Source organism: Dermacentor silvarum, chromosome 9 (assembly GCF_013339745.2).
Source record: "Dermacentor silvarum isolate Dsil-2018 chromosome 9, BIME_Dsil_1.4, whole genome shotgun sequence".
Taxonomy (NCBI): Eukaryota; Metazoa; Arthropoda; class Arachnida; order Ixodida; family Ixodidae; genus Dermacentor; species Dermacentor silvarum.
This window is the reverse complement of record NC_051162.1, coordinates 110,247,617-110,275,540: the sequence shown is the minus strand read 5'-3', so window position 1 is coordinate 110,275,540 and position 27,924 is coordinate 110,247,617. Positions and strand designations below refer to the sequence as shown.

Below are 27,924 nucleotides of genomic sequence, written 5' to 3'. Positions count from 1 at the left end.
CGTAAACAAACATGGCAGCTCCCTATCGGCTAGAGTCATCGTGGGCTGCTCGGCCCAGCTGATGTGACGTTCTTGATATTTACCGCAGCTCCTGCCTGCGATTGCGTTTCCTTCTCCGTACTTCTCCTTGATTCAGAGAGATTTACCGCCATAGCTCACTCGCCCTTGCATCTGGGACGACCTCGTATTGAGGTCTGGCCGCTCGCGCGCGTTTTATTTTGAGACCACGGGACACGTGACGTCCGAGGAAACGGTCTCGGTATTACCAAATTTGGCTGAAATTCGAGTCGGCGACCTCCGGCTTGCCTAATATGCACCGAAGCGTAATGGAACCGAGGCGGTCGCCGCGTTTTGAGGACGAACACGACTGTGCTTTGCGGCATTTCTCGCTCGAAGTTGTTGAGCACCGTGATATCGGCACACCGGCGGTTACGTGCACGCGTCGTACCGCGCGGTGATACGCGAAGTAGCGCCGGTGGAGTTTGTTGTGACGGTGCGGAGTCGGTTGGTGCGACGAATAGTGATTTCCGAAAAGTGACTCGGACGCAAATTGGACAGTGGAGTGCTCTTGCTGCGTCGAATCGTTCGGAAAACCAGGTGAGTGCTGCCCAGTCGCTGCTTCAGACGAAGTGTCGCGCTGTTTGCGAAATTGGATTTTTTTTTCTCTCTCTTTCTTTTCTTTTTTTATGCGTGTCGTCGCACCGCCTCGATCGTGTAAATTCTGAATGCATATTGAACGAACGTTGATTAATTACCGTTTTGCCCATTTGTAATGAGCTAAATGTGTGCTACTCTGGGCAAGCACGGTTGATTAAACATTTTTGCGCTATTGTGACGTTGGCGCGGACCGCGTGGCTGCCGTATTTGTCGCGCTTGTTGCGATAAACAGGCTCAGTGATTTCCGCCTGATTTGGTGCGACAACCTTAAAGTTTTGTTACACCGTGTTTCTTAAGTGCCAGGCGTGAAGCTGTTTTCTTGAAATGCGAGCGGTGCGCCGCGTATCTGCAGTCGTGCTGCTTCAGAGATACGAAAACGAAACTTACAATTGCAGCTCTTTGCAGCTGATTGTGCGTCTTTTATCGATCGTTGTCGGTGAATGACCCGCACCGACCATTGTTTTCTCACAATGAGCAACTAATTTGGATTAGTTCTGTGTGATACTCTGTCTTTTTTTTTTTTTTTTTGTACAACTCCAACCTACTGCAAATACATGTAAAAAGCAGAAATGCTTTGCTGAGGTAACCTCTATAGACCAATTTCGATGAAATTGGTTGCATTTAGGGTAGGAATTAAGTTAAATTCTAGGTGACATTCGGAAGTGAAATCTTGATTTAGAGCCTGAATTCTTTTTTTTTAAATTGCAGGAAATTTAAGCTGTGGAAGAAATAGAAGCACGAAGTTTACAAATTCTTAACTTTGCACCAAGAACAGATATCGCAGTTCTGTCAAATGCGTATATTAGACCGTCTAAAGCGGACAAATTTTATACAGTAAATTACAGCTCGCGGTAATATGTTACTGTGTATACAATGGTTTGAAAGAAGTCCTATTCAGAAGTTAGTAATATATCTTACCACGACCGCCTTTATAACTTATAAAGCCGGTCGTGTATTTTACAGGGGCGTATGAATATATCAAGTTTGTCTGCTTTAGATGTATTATTAACTGCAGTTTACAGAATTTTCATATCAGTTTTCCACTAGAGTTAACATGACCAACTCTAGAGGGAAAGCTCCCCATAACACCCATGCATTTGAAATCGGGAACGGCAACGGCGCTGCCCTGTTGCTACCCCATGCAGGCGCGCAGGCGCAGACGACGAGATGCGATTCAGACGAGGCGCGCAATCAACGCGTTCCTGATCCTCGGTCAGTATGGTAGCGCCATCTAGTTAAGGCGCCTGCAAACACCTGAATTTAACATAAAAATTTTCTAAATAGCCATCCGATCTTTTTGAAAAATAGATGGAATGAACTTCAAACGTTGTCTGTGCCTACGTGCTATGTGTAAGTGCTTGCTTTTGCATAATATTTGGAATATCTTGCAGTAGCGCACCCAGGATCTCTGCCAAGGGTGGGGGGGGGGTAAATTTTTTGTTGGGGGGGGGGAAGCAAGTACTTTGCATATAATATGCAATTTCCTTGCTTTAGCCAGAGGAATCCAACAGCAAATAAAATGCCTAATCATTATAATAATGACACCAAGGATGATGACGATGTTTATTTCTTCGGCGTTTTACTTAAAGTAATTTAAGAGTGAATGAATAAATACAAGACAGTGATAGAATGTTTTTGTTAATCAGGAAAGTTCGACAGCAAGCCACCTCCTGAATTGTAATGGCAATGTGAACAGAGCGCTGAAGGTACTCGTTGGACTGGTGGGGCTGGACGCGCGGGGGGGAGGGGGGGGTTACAACATCCCGAACGCCCCCCCCCCCCCCCCCCCTTGTCGATACGCCACGGATATCTTGTGTGCTACAGAAATTAGTCGTAGCAACATGGCGACGCCTACTGGGGTTTCCACTTTTTTCGCCCAGATTTTCCTCTGGAGTTAGTATATTAACTCTATGCAGTTTTCATTGCGTAGTTAAGAGGTTGTAAATTTCGTAGTTTCTTTTTTTAAATTTTGCAATTTTCACAATTTTTTATTCAAAAGTCGACGACCTAAGTACAAAATCGGCTTCCTCGATTCCTCACTCGATTTTAAATGTTTCTCTTAAATTTAACAAAACTAATCAAATTTGGTGCATTGGTTGCCGTGAAAACCGATTTCGCATTTCCCATATGTATTTGTACATAGGAGGCCCCGAGCTTAAGCTTCCTCTTGAATGAATTGCTTTGAGTTTTTCGTTCCAAATTGAAATCGATAGAACTTGCTCTTTTGTATCTCCAGAAGCAACATGTGGGTTACAGCTTTTCTACTCTGCTGTAGACGCTTGTATTTTTGGACATACTTCTGTAGAAACCGAAATGCAACATATTTGAACGTCTGAGTACATATGAGGGCCGCGGTGCCCTATATGCTTCGATAAAAAATATAAGCGCGCTCATATGTACGTACATGTATATTGTATACGTGCTGCATACAAGGACCTTGCTGCATATGCTCATAACAACAGGGACAGAAAATATTAAAACCTCACTGAACCATATGTTCTCTATGCATTCACGCGCGGCTTTCTCTGGACATATAAAGTTTTCGAGCTTACCGTTGCTCCGTTCTTGCACAAATTTCGCTGCAAGATGTCATTTTATGCTTCACATCGTTCATTATAACACTTGGCACAGTTACTTGCCTGAATTGTCAAGGGGAAAAAAAAATCGCAATGTTCAAAACATGGCGGCTATGACGTAACCTGGTCGCTGCTGTCGTTTGGTTTACGGCGAAGCGTGACTTCCAAGATTGGTCAACATTGGTTTCTGCTTCTCGCTGGGTGGTGCGATTTGCACATTACAAAAAGCGCCGACGAAGTCAAAGTCGCATTTTTTTGTCTTGACAAAGCAGCCAGTTAAGTAACGCTGCCAAGTATGATATTGAATGATCCGGACCCCAAAATGTGGCCCTGCTGCGAAATTGTGTGCCATCAGAACAGAGCAGCGGTAGATGCGAAATGTGTTTTTCTTTTTCTTTATTTTACGATGTGCCGAGAAAAACGCACGTTTCCGTACCAGAATAGAATGGTCGTAGCAGAGGAAGAAGAAAAAATTTTTTTTTCCAGCAGTTTTGCAAGGCCTGTAGCAGTCTCGAAGACCATGCTTTTGACGTATACTTCGATGTCGCCGTTTGACCAGAGACAAGAGGAACGCTCCGCGGAAGAGCTTAAATGCACGGAGATGGCCTGAGTTTCTTCTGTAGAATTGAAGGTTGAGTGTCACATGGGTGGGATAGTGAAGAGCCTACTTCGAAACATCCGCTTTCATTTCACGGTCCGTTTTGTTTAATACAGTCGAACCCGGATTTATCGAACTCGAAGGGGATCGCGAAACAGTTCTATATATCAATAATTTGATATATAAAATAAAAATGTTATACAAACATTTTCAAGGGGATTTTACAGCTGTTCGTTATACACGATAATTCGTTATATCCGGATTCGACTGTATACCATATTTGGGTGCCATATTTGTCCGGCTTTATCCGGAATGAATCAGAATTGCACGCAGCTCTACGTGAGCGGTCACAGAAGAGAATGGTAATAAGCACCAGTGTAACTCTGGCTGCCCCCCAAGAAATCGATCCAATTTTAGTACATTAGGACTTTCATTAAAATTTGGTTCGAGTTTTACTGAAAAATAATTTGAGTCAATTTTTTTCATACCAGGAAGGTTTTAAGCGTTTACCCTTAGAATGAAAAGTAAACTCTAATAAAGTTTTAATCTTTTAAGGGATAGTATTTGTCCTCCAACATATTGCCTCCGAGATCGACGCCCTATATTGTTACACGCAAATATTACTGAAGGCAACTTTGTCGCTAGTGTCTACGGGTGCGGAGAGCGTAGTTGTTTATCCAACACGGAGATTGATGGTTAGTGCATGGTTTTCCCCAACTTTCCTCCATGGGGTTTCAAACGGCTTTATGATTTTGCAAGCTGAATATCTTCGACAAAATATTGCGTTATACGTGGCACAATTCACTCTGCATCTGTGCACTGTCGTATTGCTGAACAAACAAAGCCACAATAATGTATGAAGCCACAAGCACCAAGATTAGGCAAATCCACGTAATAACCATTACTACAATTGTAGATGAATGATAGCAGCGGCAGATGTCCCTCTAGTAATTTTAGTAGCAAACCCTATGCCCCAAGAATGTGTCTCCTGTCTTTCGTGCACTTTCTTCCTTTAACACTACACGCCTGCCACTTTCATGTCACCAATGGCATAGCCTTCATAACAAGACTATACAGCGAGTGGAGAGTGGTAATTAAAGAAAGGAAATACCTGCTAGATGATAATGATTGTTTGGGAGGAAGATAAGCCCGAGGGGTGCAAAATTTTCTAATGTACACGTGATCTGGCGACGACATTGGGCGAAAAATGTGACTTATTTATTTGTATCTCCCAGGTGATGATGATGACGATGTCATTATCATCATCGTATCCTCTTTCAAACGGGGTGGTGACAAATAGTCACATATCCCGCCTAAGCTAATCAAGCTTTACATCTATTGCAGTCTAGCACTTTGCCTTCTCTCGCTGACTTTCTCTCCCTTCATTAAGACCTATATTTGCATATTGTACACATGCAAGCGAAAACGCTCGCGATTCCGGCCGCTGCGGCGCAGAAATCTGTTTCGAGCGGCGGCGGCACTAGCGGCTGGAGCGGCGAGGTTCGGACAAGTTGGAATTTCATCGCGGCGGCAGCGCGGCAGCACCGCTTCCGAACCAATGACGGCCCGCCTCGCAACGTGACTATTGGAGGACTAGTGCGGGAAAACCTGCGCATAAGATGATATTCGCAGCGGTGGGAAATGCGCGGCGGCAATGCATGTGAAACGAAACCTCGCGAAAAGCTTCGTATGCGCCTCGCCGCTGCTCGCTCCATTCGCTCAGTCGCTTGCATTTGAAACAGGCTTAACGGCCCCGGCTGTATCGATTTTCGTCCATGCTTTCTTCCTCTCCAATACTCCAAACGTCTCTTGCTTATATTCACCGCTGATCATAGCTGATTATATTCACCGCTTTGAATCACAGCTCTTCTAGAAGGTGGACGTTGCCTAGGGTTCCCCCCGACGCACTGTCCGCTTGTAGCACTACGGCGACACGGGCAATATCCTTGCGCAGCAGTCGAATTTCCCAAACATATCCAGCGGCCGAATCGACTGTAGCGTCCCAAGCGGCTGTCATTGGAACATGTGCGACACCTCCGTATGTTGTCCGCATGCTTCAACCCAGGGATTCTCTTTTGCACCCTATGCCCAATACGCATGTATGATAAATGAAAACCTAATTCACTGTTTTCCACTCGTATTTATATTTGCTGTAGGGAAGTTCCAGGTCTGAACCCCTGCTAGCCGTTTCGGGCCACGCCTTGCCTTGAGTTTCTTGCCTCTTCCTTGTTTCCTTGTGATGTCGCTGTCACTTTCCTAGAAGGGAGCGCTTGGGGATGGATAGTTTCCAGATGGATAGCTCCCACAGCCTTTAACATAAAGCATGAACGACAATGGATACAGAAGGAATCCTTGCTTAAGTCGGTGAATTCCCGTCCTTCCCATGGGATTTGTACTCGGTTGTCCCTATATATCTCCCTTACCAGCTCCACGAAATCATCTATGCCCTCGATCGTGCTTGAAAATATTCCATAGCCATTCTCTGTCTACGTGGTCGCAAGCTCCCTCCATACGTAGAAATGCTGTCCATAAAGATATATTCTTAGCTATTGAAATCTCTAGCGTAAGAAATGGTGGCGCCATCTTTCGCCAGGGAGGCGAAACTGCTTTGGATTCTGTGTTAGCCATGGTGGACATTTTGCCCTCACAGAGCATGCAGCGCTACCATATGTTTCCTCGCTGAGAAAATTGCTTGTCTCGTAAGGCGTCGATGCAAGAAACTTGTACGTCTCGATTTATTCGGTATGGAACGGGTAAGCACTAAGCACTGTACCCTAACACTATTGAACAGAATACAAGTATGCCACTTACTGTCACCTCCGTACGAGAGCGCTAACGGGGCTGTTGTGCAGTAGAGTATAAATTTCCGTATATGATACATTAGAGTCGCGTTAAGACGTACCCAGTTATGCCGAGCTTTCGGGTATGAGGAATAATGTGTGGGCATTCGGTTGTCTTTTAATGGACAAAATGAACAATATAGTCGGTTTAAGACGAACCGCTTATTCGATTAAGCCGAACTAACGCAACCGTCATTGTGGCCTGTTAGATGGCTCAGCGAGAGGACCAGATCGACAGACTTGAAGGAGGCTGAAAACCTTGAAGAGCAGTGCAAAAAAAAAAAAAAAAAAAAAAAAAACACGGACAAAGAAGACACAAGTACATAGGACGTGCGCAAACTTCCAACTGTATTCCAGAAGCCGTGACAGACGCTTATAAAGGCACAAAACATCAACACGTGCCACACAAGTTTCCACAGAGTATCTTTTATTTACGGTGCATTTATAAGCGTCTGTAACGGCTTCTGGAATACAGTTGGAAGTTTGCGCACGTCCTGTGTACTTGTGTCGTCTTTGTCCGTGTTTTTTTTTTTTTTTTTTTTTTTTTTTGCGGTGCTCGTCAATGTTTTCAGCCATGAACCAACTGGCCCAACAAAAGTTTTATGGAAGGAGACGACTCTGCTAGCTAGCTACACGAAAAGCAAGTGGTGTTTCTGCGGACATAAACAGCTGCCCCAGTTTCCACGATGACGTGGTGACCTGCAGGACTGAAACCATAGAAGTAATAATTTAATACGTTTTCGACGTTATATCATTGATAATGCACTAAAGCCATCACAGACACGAGCAACAGAGAAAGCTAGCTGGCAACTGCTACCAGTAGGGTACAAAGCCTGCCGGCTCTAGAAGGTAAAAGGTACATATAGAAAACGGACAGGGAGTGAAGAACAGGAGAGAGATTAAGAGAGAGGGAGCATAGCGAGTGAGGGAGAGGATATAACGCTAGGAAACTCGCACGAACAGGTATAGCACCTGTGAGACAATGGAATGATGGAAACACCACATTGCGTGACAGGTTGACACGGCGCTGGGACAACGGAATCGACAAATGTGAGATTGTCGATGAGTTTTTGAAGTGGATGGGTTCTGTCCAAACTGTTTGATGAATGGTTTCAGTGCATAAAATTGTATCTCTGGTCATCTGAGCAGCATGTAAACGCTTGTTCTGAACATTTGACAATTTCTTATGTAATCTTTTGGTGATGTGTTTATGTATTGTAGCGCACTGTAATTTTTTTTTTCTGTTACTAAGCGACGGTCATGTCAACAAGTAAGCGCCGAGCCTTCATTACATCACGCTTTGTTTTGCATTTGAAATATCCATGTCAACTTGTTTTAGGCTGCAAGCGAAATATGTTTCTTTTTAAGGACATTTTATTTATCTTACTGTGCCCGCATCTCACCAGCATTCAAATTTTCAGTATGTTGACGCTGATCTTGTTCTGACGCCTGTTCCAATTTGTTCCAGACTCCATTAAGGCCTACATCTCAACACCTACATATGAGTCCCTGGACGCCATGACCTGACGTATGCAGAGTGGGTTTGGCTCATCTAGCGAATTGGAACCTGAAGCCAAGATGACGGTACTGGATTCTTCTTGCAGCACCCTTACAAAAGAAGATCAGCCAGCTTGTTTGTAAGTTACAGTTTATTAAATTTTTTTTATTCTGTCTTGAGGGTTTACGTGCTGTCGCGACAATATCAAGCTGGGGCTCGGGATATTTAAAAGTGAAACGAAAGACACTCACGTAATATCTGGAGCAGACGGTAACCACAGTTGGGGTGTAACGAGGCCTTCTGGGAGACAGAAGACTGGGCAGCTTGTAGAGTACGTGATGGTGACGTAGCGTTAGTTTCTTGCTGTCTCCATTACAACACACACGGTTAACCAAAGCATGAACGGGATAAGCGTCACTGCTAGCATGCTCATGCATAGGGCGTCTTGATGCCGTCCATAAGAAAACAGCTTTACAAACTCTGCAAGCTGTTTCTGGGCGTCGTCTACCTTGGCTCCCTAGGGGGTTTATTGTAGTACCAATTATGCGGCCACTCGAGGCGTGCTCGCGCCGCCGCCGTGCTGTTACGGCATCAACGGCACATGCGGGGCCCGCGTGGGGAGGGCGCAGTGTGGGCGAAAAAAAAAAGTGGTGAAGCCAAGAGCACGCACCTAGCTCAACGCTCCGCTCAATCGGCTCTGCCATCATGGTATGAAACTCTATGAGCTCTGCAGCGGAGCCTAGGTTGCGTCCTGCCTTCCCCGGATGGCATTAGCGTTGTGTGCATAACGAGCGTTGGCGCTGAGCAGCTGTGTGCATTTCCACACCACGGCCGCGCTGGAATGCTAGTGCTTGAGTTCCAGCGCGACTGTGACCCCACCGTGGCTCATAGAGTGGTCTCAGTGGAACATAGGTGGCGCAGCTTGTCACCTTGATGGTTCCCCAATATGACGCCTGGGATGACGTGAGTAAAGAAATTATGGGGTTTCACGTGCCAAAACCACCATCTGATTATGGGGCACGCCGTAGGGGGTGGGGGCTCCGACGTAATTGAGACCACCTGGGGTTCTTCAACGTGCACCTACATCTAGGCACACATGTGTTTTTCTGCATTTCGCCCCCATCGAAATGCGGCCGCCGTACCCCTCGACCTCGTGCTAAGCAGCTCAACACGAGCACCCACGTCGGTGCATCATATTCACTGCCGCGAGTAACCTGCTTCCACGGAGGAAGGAAAGCTTAGGAGAGGCCCATATACCGACTGTGTTAGATGCGCGCGAGACGCCAGTGAACGCGGCTTCTCATTGTACTGGTTCATCAAAACCATCGCGTGCGCCTTCGAGGTGTAACGAATGCAACATCGGTGGCGGCGCTCATCGCGACAGTGAACAAAGGGGCTTTACGCCAGTGTTGTAAAACGCCTCCTAGCTGCCAGGGCGCTGTCTCTGCTGCCCAACAGCAGCTGCCTCGCTTGTTGCGTCGCGCCAATTGTTAGAAGACCGTCAGAGGAGCTCAAGAACAATCGGTTCCAATTATACAATCGGTTCCCAGATTTGAACAGCGAAGCTACAGTGCCTAGAATAGAGTATATTCTAGGCACTGTAGCGAAGCTGTTCTTAGTCGACGCTTCGCCATCTGTCTGGCGTCACGTAGGTCACGTGACCAGGAGAGGACGAGAGCCACGCCGGGGAGAGGGCAGGTCACGTGACCAGCAGGGTAGGCGTGCTGGGGGAGGAGGCGACCAATGAGAGGTCCTGCTGGGCGCGAAGAGGAGAGGCGATAAGAGGTGTTTCTGTGCGACGCCCCCCTTAGGATAACGCGTAGAGCTGCTGCCGACGCCGTCCGCGTTTCCGCGCGTTTGCGCCGAACGCGCGCGATGTCCGTGACTGCAGGCGATGCCTCTGGCGGTGGCTCGGCAGGTTTGGACCAGAGAACTGGACACTCTTTGAGCAGCATCGGAAGTCGCTGCCTCTTCTCGCCTCGCAACGTTACAATATAATATAACTTACTGTTGTAGATCTGTGTTTATTGTGTTTACGCGATTGCATCACGTGCAACACATGCACATATAACACTCGTAACACTTGGCTTAACTAGCACAGCTTTGCTGTTCGACTATCTTCACGGAGTGGAAATGGGCGGTGATTTTTGTCCCCGTCAGCCTTCAGACTTACTCCACTCGACGTCGCAGGCGTACGTGCATGCCGTCGCTTGCGGCTGTCGACGTTTCACCAGGCGACGCCAGAAAGTGCGCCTGCTGCTATTCTTCGCGCTTCTGTCTACTTAATGCCACGAGTACCACGGGATCTTTTTCAGCCTTGATGAACTTACTGTACAGTGGACCGCAAATGTCTACGGACCACGCGATCTCAGAAAACGTTGAACTTCCAGCAGCCTGTAAGAGTAAACCGTACATCACAGTGTTGTTCGCATATACTACCAGATGTTGGAAAGGCGAAAAGGAGTCTGCGTTGTAAGACTGCGGATATATTCAGCTTTTTCTCAGACCCCGTGGCCCGTAAGATATTGTGGTCGACTGTACATAAAAATGGACCATCTACTGCTCATCTCAGTGCCAGATTCATCTCAGTCCACGAATTGGCCATAAATGGACAGCTCGTGTGTACTATGAACAGTTCATAGAAATTGGGCAGCCTAATAAATTAAATTGGTAAATGTGTACAACTTTCCACATGTAGCTTTGCGACTTTTGTTAAGTAGCATCTCTCGACACAGGCATGAAGGCGCCCAGCCGCCTAAGCTCGCTTTTGAATGTATTCGGGGCTTTCAGGCGACTGACGTGACGTCATGACTATGAACACTGGCGTACAACTGGCGTACAACTGGGAACTTCATCTTGAACTGCGCATGCGCCTGCAAGTATCCATGCAGGCCTAATTGCGTCACCGAGGAGGCGCTGGGCAGAGACGTGCCGTCTTTCGTCGCTTCGTGCCCAAAGGAGTCCTCGAGATGCGAAAACAACAGCGACGCGAGGTCATACGGCGCGGGGCAGACTCCGCGATTTGGCAACGCGGCCTCGCGATGACGAGGGGGACAACGAACGTGGGGCTGCAGGCTTAGGGAGGAATGCACTAGCTGCGTTCGGTGTATCATCTCTCGCTGTGCTTTAGAACTTGGCCGCGGGCCAGGGAGGACTACGTGCTATACACGCATGGTCAGTGGTCGTGTCTCTATAGGGAGGACACTGTACTATGGCACGCTTACGACCGTATATAGAAAACTGTGTTTTTCTTGGCAAGTAAAAAAAAAAGAACAGACTGATTGTGCACGTGCAACGCGCACATATATTGCAGCCGCTGTCCACTCCGATCCAGTATGCGCGATAGATGGTGGCCACATCACACCCACCCTACCCAACCAGCAACGGTTTCCTCAGCAGCGGAAACCAACCTCGAGGATCGGGCTTATTGCCGTGACATAGCCTGCCGAAGGACCAAGGACGTCACGGCCGTCTTATTTTGGGCACCAACTTGTGCCAGACTTTTTCTAAGCTTGGCAGTTTACACGAACCAATTCATGTACCGTTCTCTGAGGCAATATGCCACTGCTCATCAGGAAAGACAAGAGTATTATATACCCTATACGGTATACATATCTAGGGTTCTTGCAACAATAAATGTAACTTCGTATTTGGCGTTGTGAATACGCCTATTTGGCATTGTAGAATATCCTCGTTCGATACGACCATCCGATCCGCGGGCTGGCGGTGTCGCGCGGCACGCACGTCCTTTATTTCCGGGCGCCTCTCCGAGACTCCGTTGCGCGCCGCAGAGCCCGAGGCGCACGTCTCCCACTTTGTCTCTCGTTCTCTCGCCCGCGGTTCAAAACCTTGCCAAATTCGCTGACGCACTCAGTGCCACATGTAGGTGTGGGAGAGGATATGGTGGGCTCTCTCCCTCCCTCCCTGCAGGCTCCGCCCCAGCCGCCAGCGCGCGTGCCAGGCGGCCGCTGCCGTGCCGCTGAATGCGCGTAAATCCGTCCCCACGGGCGCGCGAAACCCAGTTCCAGAATTAGCCTAAACGGGAACGGAAAGAGCCGCTAGCGGGCACGGGACGAACGCAAACTGCGTCAGCGGCAGCACACCACTGCCATAGAGTCTTGCCGGCTGCAGGCTATCCTTGTATATATATTCGCCGTGTTGTTGCTGCTTCGTCTTTCGAGTGGCCCGCCTCTCCCTCTCCCTGCGTGCGTGCGTGCGTGTGCTTCTCTTTCTGTTTGTCTCTCTGTCTGTGCGTATGTGTGCGTGCACGCGCTGGCCTGTGTGTGTGTGTGTGTGTGTGTGTGTGTGTGTGTGTGTGTGTGTGTGTGTGTGTGTGTGTGTGTGTGTGTGTGTGTGTGTGTGTGTGTCGGGATGTGGGCCAAATGTTCTTCGTCGACGGTCATTAACACGCTTCCCCATTCGTCTCATCTCGGTTCCCTTTTTTTTTTCTGCTATTCCGCTCCGTTTCCTTTCTGGTGTGCGTAGGCCTATATGCATCTCATCTCTTTCTTTTTGTGTGTGTACCATAGTTCTCGTTTACTCGGAAGCAGATTAATAGTTTCTTCTTTGGTCCAGGGTTGGCGGCTGGGTTGATTTTAAGGGTGCTTTATTTACCTTGCCTTCCGTGTACGTGTTTATAGTGGTAATGTACTTGCTCCAGATTTTTTTATTTCTCTTAGGACGTTGTGGAATTTCGCTGTGGCTGGTTAAATGGGCATTGAAGAGAAGTGTTCGGCTGCCTTGACAGTTTACGCTTTTCAGAAAGATCAGCCCTATATGTAACGTGACCAGACGTCCAGATTTAGGCGTCCCGCTTTTAACGCCGTGGTTCCGCTGTCCCACGGCTTACGTGTGCGACATTGTTTTGTCCCGCTTTGGTCTCATTGGACCCTTGGTTGTCCCGAAATGCCTGCCCCTTGTTTGCGAATCGGCTGTTCACTTCCTTGTGCATGATTGTGCCATCTTCAAAAATACTGGAGACGCAGGCGGAAAAGTAGAACAATGCGGAAAGTGAAGTAAACCACCTGTTATCTTTTAAATGTTCGGAAAGCGAACTGTTCGCTTGCTCTCGCGCTGTTTGCCAGAATGGTGCCTTTGCTGCCGATAGCGCGATTCTGTTCAATGAGGCAAAGGAAAGCGAACGGTTCGCTTTTGGAACCGTTATAAGATCGCACCCGATGGTTTGAACGCACGAACACTTACGGCTCATACGTTTTCTTGATCCAGCTAAAGTGGATTTAACGCCTTGGTTAGAGTTCAGCAGCCAAGACAAAGTGCACTGAACTAACACTAGGTGGTGTTGACTGAACACGCCATCATCTTGCAGTCTTGCTTGTCACGTGTGTCGTGTTCGCAGAATGTAGAATAATGCTGAAATGCGGGTTCAGATTTACTGAATAGCTTGGAAAGGAGTTTTCCTTGACATAAACAAAACTTGAAATAAATGTTGAATCTTGTTTCTATCTACCATGCCCCCCCTCTTCCCTCCCCGGTCCTGCTTTGGCGTCCGAAGAATCTGGTCAAATTTTACGTATGAGTGAACATTGAATTGGTAAGCAAGAAGGTAGACGCCGGTCACAAGTAGTGTGGCTACCTGGCTGGTTTTCCACTAGCATGACCGGTTTTTCCCTAACGATCGATGCCGGCTGCCGTTTCGGCACCCACACCCCACGCCATTTGCCGGTTTTCTGGTTGTCACGTAATCGGCACTACATAAGCTGCATCGCAAGCGCTCTCAGGCGTTGATATATACCAGAAAAATGAATTGTCGCAAACGGATTCACTACTAACTCCTTAAGATTTCCTTAATTGCGTAAGACATCATGTATATTTTGCCATCTAAACTTCTACAGATTGCTGTATTGTTCATAGGCCATTAATTTGCCTTATGAATAAATTATTTGTGACTGCACTGTGAAAACTTTAAGATTGTGCCGTCTCAAAGACACGTGGCTTGCTGCAGAGCTGAAGAAACTGACAGGACAGCTTGGGCACCGTAAGTTCCTCGCTTCGTACACGTGCCGTGTCGTTACCACGTGACCTATAGCATAGTCTCCTAAGTATTCTAGCTGCAACCTAAATTTTACTTCATTCCGCTTGCTATTATGCATTCATCTTTACCTCCGCGGTGCTTCCGATCAACTCAGTCTGCGTCTTTGTTCTGCAAAACTTTATTGACCCTTGACAAACTGCAGTATGAAAGAATTCAGTTCCGGGGTTTCACGTGCCAAAACCACGATATGATTATGAGGTACGTCATAGCGGGGGGGGGGGGGGGGACACCGGATTAAATTTGACCACCTGGGGTTCCTTGACGTGCATCAAATGCACGGTATACACTGGCGTTCTTGCATTTCACCCCCATCGAAATGCGGCTGCCGCGGCTGGGATTCCATCCCGCGACCTCGGGGTTAGCAGCGCAATGCCATAGCCACTACGCCACCACGGCGGGTGAACCTCAGTATAATTTACGGTTTAGATGTGTGCCGCACTGTTATATTTTTTACTCTATAGGATGTCCCATAAGCATATGTGAGTTTTCGGTTTCTGGTCCTTGCGGAAGTGAAGAACCATTCATTAGACCGATTGAGCAACATTGAGCGCAATGACGACGACACTGCCATTGTGGAACTTTCCAGTTAATGTTAAGGTTAGCTTGGAGACTGCGTCTCCACAGGCCAACATTTATTGTAGAACTTTTGTATTCCAACCTTGGTGCCCTATTATCTCAAGCGCTTATTAAGGGGTTTGCCGTGGTACGTACAAACGCATCACGCCTCCTAACGTAGTCGCCCTTCAGCCCACTAAAGATTGCGCCGTTGTGGCCGTAGAGTGGTATACCGCTCATCATATGGGCACGTCTTGTAGGCGACTCGAACTCCTCTCCCCCCACCCCTTCCAACATTTTTCGTTTCCTCTTAGGTGAAGCAACGAGAATGACGACGCTCTATGAATAGTAGCAGAGTGCCTGCAAACGGGCGCGGGCCACCAAGCTACTCCGCTTCTAGCCTGCCCACTCTCCCCTTCCTTCTCGTGCCCCTCTGCGCCGTTGCTTTTCTTTTTCGAGAGGGCTGAAACAAGCACGGCAATGTGGAGTGGGGAGCCCCCGAAGTGACTTGTAAGGGGAAAGAATGTCTGGGCGCGCGAGCCGCCCGGCTGCGGTGAAGGCTCCGGAGCTCGGGCACAAGGCCTGAAACCCTCTTCTGTCGCCTTCTCCGTCCTCTCCCTTCTCTCCCCCCTTTCTCCGCCTTCTTTGCTCATTCGCTCAGTCACTGATGGCAACCTCGCGCTCATCGGCGGCTTCCTTTCTTCTTCTTCCCTTTTGGTTCGTTGGAGGAGCCGTCCTCTCTCCCTCGCATGTGTTTTTTTTTTCTCGAGGTCTCCAGAGAGAGGAGGAACCTGAGAGATGTGTGTGTCTGCACGGATGATGATGAAGAGTAGGAGGAGAGAAGTAGCGATCCTCTCTCTTGCCCCGGCGACCTGTAGGCTAGCGGCGTCGTTGGTCCCTTGGCTGGCGTTCCTGCGCCGCGCGCAGCGAGGCCTGAGGGGGGGGAGGGAGTCTGCGCAGTGGGCGAAGAAGATAGTCGGTGGTGGTGTTGGTGGGGCGGCTAAATTTGGCCCCAGTTTGGAGTTTTCGGCGGTGGCCGTTTCGTTGTGGAGGAGAGAGGTGGGAGGGAACGGAAGCAGAAGGTGGAGGGGGGCTGGGGGGTGGTTCCGAGTCCTTGCGTCACTCGTCCCCGGCCCCCCCCTTTCCCCCTTCCTCAGGGTCCTTCTTCCTTCTTGGCTCTTGGCACAACCCCCCCCCCCCCCCCCTCTTCTCCCCCCGCCAGCGTTCTCGTCTTGTCCCTACATGTCGGTCCAGATGCGCTCAGGTGCCTGGATGACTGCGCCGTTTGAGCGCGTACTGGCAAGGCGAGACGTCCGTGCCTTTACTGCGCTTCGCTGTCGAAGATTGTGCCGTCCGTGACCGCTGCTGTGATGTGTTGGGAACCCCGCCGGCGGTGACCGAACGTCCGTTGTTGCCGGATGTGATCGTGCAGCCGCACTACGCAGTGCGCAAAATAAGAGGCTTTTGCAACCAGAGGTGCCGTTGAAGCTCCGCGTCCTGCGTTCTACAGTGAGTGCGCTCTCTCACCGTAGTTGTGCAATTGTTGGTGCCCACCTCCGGTCCTGGACCGGTAGCTTTTTGTGTCTGTGTGTGCGTGTGTGTATCTGTGGCGAGCTCACGCGTGAGGGTTGTTATTTTTATTTCGCGTTCTTCATTACGTTGTTTGTTGGTCGTAAGATAACTTGTTGATTGAGCGTGTTACGAGGAACCACGCATACCAAGAACGAGAAGCGTGATGTGGCCCTTTCCTGCCCAATTGGGATGACTGATTCCTGTTGTGTACTTCTGGATTGGCCACATGGTCTGTGCGAAGCATCTCCACTGACTGGGACTACATGGCACGCTCATTTCCTTTGATGGACACTGCGAGTCCGTTCACTGTGACCATCGGCGTCCCGTGTAGCAGTTCCCTCTAGGCCTATTTCTTGTTTACGGTTGAGAAGTTTGGATGCCTTGAAATGTAAGCTTTCTTTATTTCACTTCTGGAACTTTAAAAAAATATTACCTCTGGTTCCAGGCGCGGTACCGATGTTGTTTGCCCAGTCGTGATGCGTTCCGATTTCAAGGGATCGCCGATAGAGCGTCGAGCGATGTGACTTAAACATATGAGTGAACCTTGTCAAACTGAGCATTGCTAGTCGCGCTTCGTTCAAGAGACGCGATCGCTAATTAACGAGCTTCAAATGCATGAGTTTAGGTATTGTAAAAGGAAACTTAATTTTTGGTATGCAAAAAAAAAAATTGGCGTGTAGAATCTGCCGATTGTGTTGTATTGTGAAATTCTGTAGTCTTGACGAACATGGTCGCCGTCTATATAGACATGTATCTTTCCGCGAATTCCTTCTCTCGTTCGCCGCTTGGAGTGGGGTATACTCGACTTCGCTGACATTGGGCCAAGGCCTGTCTGTCTATATTTGGTCGTCTGTCGGTCGCGTGACGCGCACTTTGGTTTCCTGCTTCCGTCCATCCTCAGACGTGGCCTCGCTCAAGGCATGCTGTTAGTTCTTCGAGGATTTCGTGTTCGTGCCGTACATAACTTGCCTTTGTCCACGCTGTGTGCATACTTAGCCGAATCAGCTCATGTGATGACGACGTAGTATGTTCGGCTAGGTTTTCGCGGAATGTGGAATGCTTGCCTCGAACACTCGACACTTACGGAAGTTTCCGGGTTTCGATCAAACGGTTTCCTGTTGTCGGTAAGACACGTCTTTCCACGGTGCGGCCAGCCGCGTCCTCTTTGCTGCCTGCTCGAATCTTTTCTATTGCCTCTGTGGTACAGACTGACTTCGCAGCAGCGCCGATGCCTGTAATGTCCCAACCAATCTGCGTACTGCTTGGTATAACAGTGACTGACTGCAATACTCTATAGGTTCTGTGCTTACATCGTCGGTTTTGATTTTCATCTGGTATAGGCCTAATTGTTTCGTCATCTCGGTTGCGCAACCAGTGGTTCTTTGCTCGGAGTAGTTTCTTGAACGCTATTGCAGTATTTTACCTTTATCGTTATGCCGTACTACTGTTATTGCCTGCTGTCATGTGCGCATGCGCACATGGGAGGAAATGATTGCGTTGGAAGGGTACAGCGTATGTTGCAGCACTCTATTGACTCTCGGACAAAAGTGCGCGATGCCTTCGAAACAGATGCTTGTCGCATTCGCTGGCCTACTTTTAGGCGTAATTACTGTTCTTTTTTTAATTATTTGCCGCGTCGTCGGCCCGCTCGTCTCTCCATCTGACCGCTGCGTCGCGGGACGAATTTAGAACGCGCCCGCGCACCCTGCAGTTCTCCGGTGACTAAAGCAGGACCGCGTGATCGGCGCTTTTAGTTGTTGTTGTTACCCTACATGGTCACATGACGTCAATGTAAACGACCGCGCGCTGCGCAGAACAGCGCCGTCTTCACTGACGTCGTCCGCGCCGCACACATCCCGTTTTCTTTATCTTGTCGATCAGTGTTTTATTTCTGCGTTCGCCTCTTGTCCACGTGCCTTGACGATATCGCGACGCTTTAGCAGGCGTGTGTGACTGATGTATTTGTGGATTTCAATTCGAGGTTTTACTTCAAGGTAGGTTGACAGCGCGAGGCGCAGCAGAGGGGACAGAAGAGAGAACAGAGCGCTGAACTTCCAACAGTCTGTTGTCTGTTGGCAGTTCAGCACTCTGTTCTCTCTTCTGTAGCCTCTGCTGGCCTCGCGCTGTCAACCTACCTTGAAGCATGTTTTACCGAACAAGCCCAATCTTACACCCTTCCAGGTTTTAGAGCCGTGCAGTTGTCTTGCATCAATGAATTATTAGTCAGATAACCTAATAATGAACTTGTAAACTTACCCTTCCATCTCAAAGAGAATTTCCATAGATGTGCCAACTAACTACGTTCGCTCGTTTTCAGTGACCCTATTCATGGCGTAGGCGAACTTCTTTCAATGTCGGCGTCTCTAGGGAACTATGCTTATGACCGCTAAGGCACGCTAGGCAAATGCACTGTGGTTATGTGGGCGGAACTTGCACTGAATTAGGTTTGTACCTAGTATGCATGTTACATCATATTGCTTTTAAAAATCTGCGAGAGATCAGCAATCTTCAGTCCATAGTTGAAAAGTGCGTCTTGATTCTGGCTTCACTCAGTGACAACCTAAGAATTGAGTACGAGCTCCGTCCACAAAACTGCACTATACCTGCTCTCTGAGCGTCCGCGTTTCAAAACATGCTATTCTCGAGAAACGCCGACATTGAGGTAAGCTCGCCTTCGCTTTGACGTCACGGAAACGAGCAAACGTTATTGGCTGGTGCAAATATACACATTCTCTTTTGAGTTAAACAGCGATGTATTTGCGAAATGCTGCACTCTTCAGTTGTCATCGACGGCAGCGTTCTCAAATAAAAGCCGGGCATATATTTAGATTATTTCGTCGCCATTGGTTAAATTCGATGCGCTGAACTAAATGTGCGTCAGGTCAGTGTATCTGCTAAGAATTAAATGTGGCATACAGCACAGGATGTGTTCGACTGTCAATCAAATGTGACGTGACACACAGTGCCACGTAATGCCGACCCAGAGAGAGGGAGAGACAAAGAAAAAAAAAAAGAAATTGGAGACCCAGTTTCATGCTATGCACATAATAGAAACAGATATGCATGGTTTTATATGGGGGCCGGGGATATAGCCATATAAAATTCCACAAATGTGACCATATAAGAAGTCCATATATGGACATATGATACATTGGTCAGGTGTTGCCATGCATGGAAATTAAGGCCATATGTATAGGGCTCTTATATATGTCTGATATGTCCATTTCTGCCCAATTTTAATAATTATGTTCATATATGGAATTTTTATATCAGTCCAGATATATGACATTTTAGCACGAGTGTGCGCAAAAGACTTCATTTTGTTTCCGTTCTTGTGCGCGTGCGCGCGTTAGGTTTAGAGCGAAATTTCTTGTCCCGTGGAAATTGCCCGAGTTTAAGCCGAAGGAGTTTTTGAATGTCCTGCCTAGAGACCAATAGTCGTAATACTCGTACGTGTTGCGCAATCGTATGCATCGTTTGAGTGGGAGCTAGGGACCAGTGAGAAGCGGACATGGTTCTTGTCTTCCATTTTAGGGCGTAAGGGTCGGTTGGCTTTGATGAACTGAAGAGTTCATGGTTTAGCATCGGCATGCTCCATGAATTAGCATTCTCCAGTCACAACTGTCCAGAAGCTTCGCTTCAAACTCCGGGAATGACGTGTTTCTTGCGTGGATGAATTGTGCGAAGTGTGTGGCTTCCTGGAATGGGGCCGAGTGGATATTTTGCACGAGCGCTAGACTGTAAAATAAAATTACACCCTTAAAAGTAAACGAGGGTGTAAATAATCATTCTATAACTCAGCGTTACGCCCAATAAGGGTGTAAGGTGCTGGTTCTAGACCAATTTACACCCTTATATTCGCGTTTAAGGTGTACCTTAACGCGAATATAAGTTTCTGGGTGACGCAGGTAGCGTCACCCAGAAACTGGCTACCAGGAAGAGGCTGCAGCTGCGAGCTCGTCCTCCTGCGCTAAAATATATATACGTGGCTTCTGAGATAATCGCTTGACAAACACGTGGCACAGCGCAGTTGGTGATGGTTCCTTGTCTTCTTGCTGAGTGGCTGTGGCGTTCTGTTGCGCACGAGGTCGAGGGTTCGATTCCCTAATTATATGCATATAGGAACTGAATGAAAAAAAATCGTGTGCCAAGCTTATAGGACGTTCAGTTAAGAACGCTGGATGGCGAAAAAATACTCCGGATCCCTCGCGCATGCGACTATACCGCATCTGTCATGGTCCACGTGACACTAAATCCAATCAACAGAGTTTTAGAATAGCGTTTACAACCAAACGTAAGCACATTACGTACGTAATAAAATAGCGTTGTCCTAACTGCGCATGCTCAGTACGTTAATTGTGTTTATCTGGTTTGCGGGCACCATGATAGCGTAGGTTATTTGGCGAGTTTAACGTTCGGGATAGTTTTAAGGTTAGGGAACGCAAGCCGCAGCCAAGCGTTAGGCGCGTTCCCCAACGCTTTGCCTCATTTGCTAGATGCCTGCAGAATGGCTCGCGCACACAGCGGAACGGGCCTGCCCTCAGTTGTGAACAAGCGTCGCGAGGTGGCGTTCGTGACCGGCACTATCATCACGGGCGGCTGGCGGTACCGACGTCTTGAAGGTGCTTGCGTTTAACGTACTTGAGGCGACAAACGCTATTCTAACACTGTCTGATCAATCAGTCTTACTTTCACTGTCATACTCGCTAAATACTGTGCGTTGCAGCCACTTGTATAGCCACAAGATGGTTCTTGTTCTCTGGCACTTCGTGATGCCAGCATCACGAGACAGGAAGAGAGCGGTGTGGATCAGAGACCAAACGGGGATAGCCAATATTCTAGTAACATTAAGAGGAAAAAATGGAGCTGGGCAGAGAGTGGTGTTAAGAGTCAAGAGAGAGAGCGTTGTGGATCAGAGACCAAACGGGGATAGCCGATATTCTAGTTGACATTAAGAGGAAAAAATGGAGCTGGGCAGGCCATGTAATGCGTAGGATGGATAACCGTGGACCATTAGAGTTAGAAGACTGCAGAAAACTAGGTAGGGTGATGAAGTTAGGAAATTTGCAGGCTTAAGTTGGAATCAGCTAGCGCAGGACAGGGGCAATTGGAGATCATAGGGGGAGGCCTTCGTCCTGCAATGGACATACATATAGGCTGATGACGATGATGATTATGATGACAGCATATATGCCGCGTTTCGCCGCGAATAAAGATTACGGTATAGTCAGCATTTGTGTGTGTTGTCGGCTGTCGTCCTCTCGTTCCTCAGCCAGGTCTTGGTAATAAGTTGCACGCTTCATATTACTGAATTGCCCGCACCTGACATGTTATTCGACCAACAACACCTATTTTAAAGTATCACCTTCCTCTTCGCAGAACTGAGGGTGGTGCCACTACCAGACACGCGGCCGGCAGGCCGGACAAACAGCGGCAGGGCAGCGGCTACTTCCAACAACTATTCCACGCTCCCAATGGGAACCTGTTCAGCGTGCTCTCACCGCTGCAGCAGCGCGGCGGCCGCTTCTGCTCCATGAAGCCCGCGTTCCTGTGCCGCCAGCCGGCGCAGCAGCAGCAGGGCCAGCGCGCCACGCGCAGCCGCAGCGGCCGGCGCGGTGGCGGCAGCCGGTGCCTAAAGTTCCACAACTTCATCCCTTCCGAGAGCATCACCTCGGAGAAGGACGATGGCTCGCACGACGACGTCTGGAAAGTGCACGCCGAGTGCAAGCTCCAGGAGGAGCACGGCACCAAGCAGATCATGGTGTCCCAGTGGTCCGTGTCTTCGTCGGATGCGCCGCCGCCGTCATCGTCGTCTTCCTCTTTCGTCCATGCGACGGCGGAGTCAAGGCACTCAGCCGGGAATGATACCGCCGCCTCGACCGAAGTCGAGAAGGCTCCGCCGTCTCAGCTGGCTTCCAGATTGCGAGCGGAGGTGACGCGGCGGCAGCCTGCATCTACTTGCCCACCGCCCGCGTCGAGCACAACCAACAGGGCTGCGGATGTGTCAAGACCGAGCACGGACGGATCCCCACGGCCCCAGCAACAAATCCAGTTGACTAACCATGCGGGACCCGTAGTCGCTGCCATCACAGCTCCACCGCCCGCGCTTGTGGACGAAGAAGCGCTTAGGGCGACGCCCGGAAGTTTTATTCCTCCCAGAAGCAGCGAGCTCTTCAACGAGCTCGCATCATCCTCGTGCTGCTCCGAGGACGTCCCAAGCAGGACTGACTCGGCGCCCGCGTCGCCGATCTGCGCGGTCGATGCGAGTGCCGACACGTCTGTCAAGCAGTCAGAGATTCTCTTCGAGTGCCTCTCCAAGCGACACCGAAGAAAGCCCTCGCAGACGCGCAGGGTCGTCCCTTACCGAAAGTACCTGTCCCTCTTGGAAAACGATGAAGCTTCTAGTGCGTCGCACCCTCTGGACTTGTCTATGAAGACAAGAGCGCGCGCAACGGAGGATGATGCTGGTGCCACAGTTGGCAGCAGCAACAGCTGTTGTTTCTCGCCTGCAGTGTGTGGTGCATCACCTTTTGTGCCCTGTTGCTTACCGGCCTGTTCATCGCAACCGTACCTTCCCAGTGTGCCCTCGGAGCACTATCATTTTCCCTACCAGGACCCGAGGACGTCCGTGTCTGGCTGCTTCGAGAAGTCTCCACTCCAGGTTGCATTGGAAGCACCTCTCACAACTGCACCAAACCGTAGACTCCTCAGTGCTTTTTCTCAGCCGAGTCCACTTGCTGCACTTGGTCACCAGTCTGTGGTGTCTGCATCTGCGGTGCCTACGACCCAGTTGCCATTTGGCTATGCACTCTACTCGACGCCAGCGTCAGCTTCTGGTGCTGGTGTCAGGCCTTCACACCCTCTTCAACCACAGTCCTATACAGACTGTTCAAGCAGTGGCAGTAGATCAGCATTGATGGCAGTCCTGCAGAATTGTCGAGACCCGAGGACCAGCAATGGCCACGGTGCATCAACAAGCCCTTCACCATCGGAAGCACCACGGGGTCTTCGAAAACCTAGCCAGAGGTCACTGATCAAGCAGAAGTTGGAAGACACATTCAAGCAGAATGGTTTCCTCGTCAAGACCAAGCAAGTCTCGGATGGTGATGCCACCTTCTGCAAGTTCCGTCAGCTTCGCAAGTACACACGCTACTACCTCAAGAGCTGGCACCACCACCTTCCAGCAGAAGTGCACAAGCTCTGGAAGGGTTTCCTTCCACCTAAGACGCTGCCTGGCCCAGGGGGCACAGTCGATGATGTGGCCAGGGATGCCTCACATGGTTCGCTGTCTCTACCACAATAGAAATATGGCACTGTGCTACAAATTTCAGAATGAAATCGGCGGATGATGTGTTTCTTTTTTTATGTGTGTACTGTGTTTAGCTTGGTTCTCAACTCATCTTGGTGCTATGGCAAACCTGGTTTGAGAACATTGCCACATTGATGAGACTGGATGTGCTCAACAAAGTTCTTAGAAACAAGATTGTTTTTCTTTCGTGATCTTATCTGCAATTAATTGCTATACACTCTGACTGAGCTTTTGCAGTGTCTCTAGCTAAGTAGCAAACCGTCTTGAAATTTTGAAGGCCAGTTTAGTCATTATTCGTGTTAAATAAACATGGAATCATGTTGCATGAGCGTAAACCATTGTTTACGATAAATGAATTTCAAAACACAGGGGTACTTCCGTAAATGTTGTGAAGCTATTTAGGCCTTAATGATTGAATTTTTATTAAGCTTCAATGCCACGTCAGCAGTGCTTTGTGTTCATTATCGAGCCATGACCTCCTTGGTTTTCAATTTTCCTGAGTAATAATAATAATAATAATAATAATAATAATAATAATAATAATAATAATAATAATAATTTATTTCCATCAGTGCAACGTGATGAAGGAGGTGGGAAATAAAAGCAGCCATTTGCTTGCTTAGTTTTATATGGTGTATTTGATTTTCATCCTTTGAACTTTTTTCTGAGTTCTTGCAGATAGAATATTGCAGATGGGGGCATAGCTGCATTAAAATTTACTAGTCTACATTGTAAATATTGATTTCAGCCCACCTTTTGTTTCCTGCCACTTTCACAGTGCTTGTCATGCAGTTTTTAATCCTATGGTAAACATATAGATTATGTAAAAGTGAACCATAATTTTGTTGTCACAACTGAAAACCAAAATATTTTTACTATGAGCAGCAGCTATAAAAGATGCTTTTTGCTTCCTGCAAAAGTATAATTTCTATCATCACTTTAATTCTTTTGAAATTTGTGATGCTAGAGCTTGGAGTGATAATTGTGCAACATGCAAGTTCATTTCTCATGCAAGTTTACAATTAAGGAGAATGTTGACAACTAGCCCACAAATGGTAGCTGAACACCATACAGAATCTCTTTTTTTATAGTTCGGTATGCTGAAGGGCAATTATAGCTATACAGACTCAGCACTAGTGAACTGTGAGGCACTAGTGCTTGTGTGGGCTTATCCTTCAGGCTTGAAGTAGTGGAGGCCCGTCTCCGCCATTTCATAATGGTTTGATTTATGCTAGTTATAATCCATGTTGTTAACAGCGAGAAAGGCAAGATTGATTGAGCAGATGATGTAAGGTGTCCACAGCCTGTGTTGTCTACTCCATCGAACTTGACTTGCACCATCTAGGGTTTAGATCCTCGTCCTTATATTCTTTCATTTGTCTCAAAGGTTGTGAAGGGCTAAGGTGCTGAACAGGGGGACTCTATAACGTGAAACAGTGATCTTTGTTCAATTGCTGAATGCACATTTTGTTTGTTCTGCTTACACGACCACATGTTATAGCTCATCGTTTTTAACAATGTTGACCATCCTAAAGAGGAAGTGTTTTCAAGCAGTTGTCCTGACAAAGAAGCAGTTTAGAATACAAAATATAGGTTGTGGGCCGCATATGATATTTAGTGTTATGATTAATGTGCAGGTGTGTATTCACTCTCACTTATGTGAAAGTCATGGAAGATGGAAGTTTTCACAATTACGTAGAATTCAGCCTAGTAGTCGTGCAAATTGGCATGCGGCTTGGCTTGAGGAGTTGCACATTAGGGCTGACATTGACGACTTCCCTGATAGATTTTAGAGCAATGAACTTTGAGCAGCAAGCCTAGCGATTCTAGTCCCATCAGTCTCATTGGAAAGACATCAAAAATCTTCATTATTCTAGGCAGTGAAGTGAAGTTGAGCTGCTGATGTCAACATGTGACCTATGCCACATGTTATGTGGGAAATATTGCTTGGAATTTTAGAATGAAAGCCTAATTCAGTGCTTATAATTTCATCATACAGCGCCAAATGAATACTACATAGCTGCTGCTCATTTCTGTACAGTACTTCACATGGTCAATTGCAAAAAGTATTTGCCATGTTATGCACATGATTCAAACCATTGGGTGCATGTGACTTGTGCAGATGTCATTGCTGCTGCCATGTTGGCAATCTATAAGTGATATTCTGCACTTTAATCTGATCTGAATATTTTCAGCTTGTCTCCTTATCTCTGGTAGCCATGCTCCTTATCTCTGGTAGCCCTGACAGAGCCATGAGTACGGCTCTGTTAAGATGTTTGTGATGCTGCATGCTAAGATGTGGCATGACAAGCTGAACTGTGTCGGAGGACACTTGAATCCTCAAGGGTGTGCTTTGCACTATGCAGCACTGATCGTGCTTTACATGGCTCTATATTTGTTCTGTGCTGTGGGGGTATTCACTATATGGAGCAAAGGGGTACCTATCGGACCTCTGCAGCACCCCTCCCCCCTCACCTTCACACATTCACATTTACCAATATGTGCAATCTGATCAGCTGCCAGACCTCACCAAGACGTCTGGAATAATAGTTCAAACATCAAGGAAAGCGGGAAATACACTTGCTAATTTGTACTCTTAAGTTAAAGCTTACAACATTGTTCCAAATTGCTAACCTTTCACGGAAGTCCAACGGCTCTGAGGAAAACTGGGATCCCTCCCTGTCTCAATACAGTAGGCCTTGTTTATATTTCACCCATGACATCTGCTCACTTGTTTTCACTAGGTTTGTTGTTTCACACTGCACATCTTTTATTGCCCTGTGATCTCCTTTAACATGTCCAAAAGGAACTTGTTTTGTGATGCCTTTGCTGTTTGTCAGACTAGTCAGAAACAGGGTGCTTTTGCGCTTGTTGTTAGATGTTGTACAGAATTTCAGAATTTCTTGACAAGGTGCAGTCTTCTTGTTGATGTAAGGACAGCTAGCAAACACACACTTCTACAAAAAAGAGAAGCATACATCATTATGTACGATCTGCCTCGTGTATTGTGCAGGATTCACTTGTGCAGTATTCAGAAGAAAGCATAAAAGCAACCTTCAGACCAAGCTACTGTTGTCCAGGAAGTTATGTCTCTTGCCTTTTACCGTAGACCATTTCAGAACAAACTCCATGACCAGTGCTGCATTCACTGTTGTGCTGGAGCTTTCTGGTGCTTTCTTTATTCATTTCTGTGTTGTGAAGATTGAAAATATCTTTAGGAATGAGGGCATGCACATGCTTTACCTTTTTTGCCCTCAATCCTACTGACAGACAAGGTGGTTATCTGGACAACAGTGGCTTAATCTATGACATCTGCTTCTATGTGTGTGGGTTTTTTTACAAGCCATGCTTTTTTGTCCAGAAGGTCAGCCGTGAGCAAATATTAGCTATGGAAGTATCAAATCGGTGGTTTCTACTCTTTGTGTGGCTGTTTGTATGGTGGTTGTCTTTATGGTCGCGGAATGTCAATTGCCCTTTTATGTATGGACTTAGTCACATCCCTCCTCAGTGATGAAAATGCAGCCATTTGCAAGCGTTTTGCTTGCACATAAGTGCCACTCTGTCATCTTCTTCTGTTTGGTAGTGTTCAGGCTTAGATTGTTCCAAAGACTTTTCCCCCATTTTTTTTGTACATAGCTGCAGTAAAGCATGCCATGTTTAAACATTGATTTAAGACATTTCTTACATTTTTACTAATCTCAGGTGCTATGTTGAGGTAAGAGATTTGTTTCGTTGGAAATTTGCAAGTTTTCATCGTGTTTAAGATTCCAGTAAACTTACTATGTATATTGTCTTAAGCAGGCAAGTGATGTAATAACTCCTGTTGCTGCACTGTGGCTCCAAGACTATGTGCGTGATTTGTCGTTGGCAGCAATGAATAACTTTTGAGTAGTTAGGCATAATGTTGCATGGCAAGCAACAGCCATAGTGCCTTCGAGACTGCTATTAACTTATTGCCAAATGTATTTACAGTTCACCTTTTTTTTGTTGTTGAGTTTTTGTTTCTAAAGAGTTCGTGATGTTAAGTTTTTTCTCATAGGTTTTAAGAACAGTGTGCCTGTTCATGTTTATTGACTTGCAGCTATCGGGTGAAGTTGGCTGCTGGCACATAGGAAATGTTTGAAACGTCCAGTGTATAAACATTGTTCTTCCCACCATGTGATGATATTTTTCTAATGCATGTTTTTTTTCAATATGTTGGTCGATCACAAAGCACAAAAAAGAGTACTTCATGAGCGTTGTTGTTAATAAATGTTTCCTTACCATG

The 27,924-nt window shown here is 47.5% G+C and overlaps 1 protein-coding gene across 4 annotated transcripts; it reads left to right on the top strand.

Annotated features, from left to right (window-relative positions):
- The first annotated feature begins 164 nt into the window (after positions 1-164).
- LOC119464109 (uncharacterized) lies at positions 165-27,924 on the top strand. 4 transcript variants are annotated; one of them, XM_037724950.2, is made up of 3 exons: positions 165-597; positions 8,140-8,308; positions 21,728-27,924. In XM_037724950.2, the coding sequence occupies exons 2-3, from the start codon at positions 8,202-8,204 to the stop codon at positions 23,649-23,651; spliced, it is 2,031 nt and encodes a 676-aa protein (XP_037580878.1). In that variant the 5' UTR covers positions 165-597; positions 8,140-8,201; the 3' UTR covers positions 23,652-27,924. The 4 variants fall into 4 exon arrangements, with proteins under 4 accessions (XP_037580878.1, XP_049512567.1, XP_049512565.1 ...); XM_049656610.1 differs by lacking the exons at positions 165-597; positions 8,140-8,308 and adding an exon at positions 12,269-12,309; XM_049656608.1 differs by lacking the exons at positions 165-597; positions 8,140-8,308 and adding an exon at positions 15,736-16,285.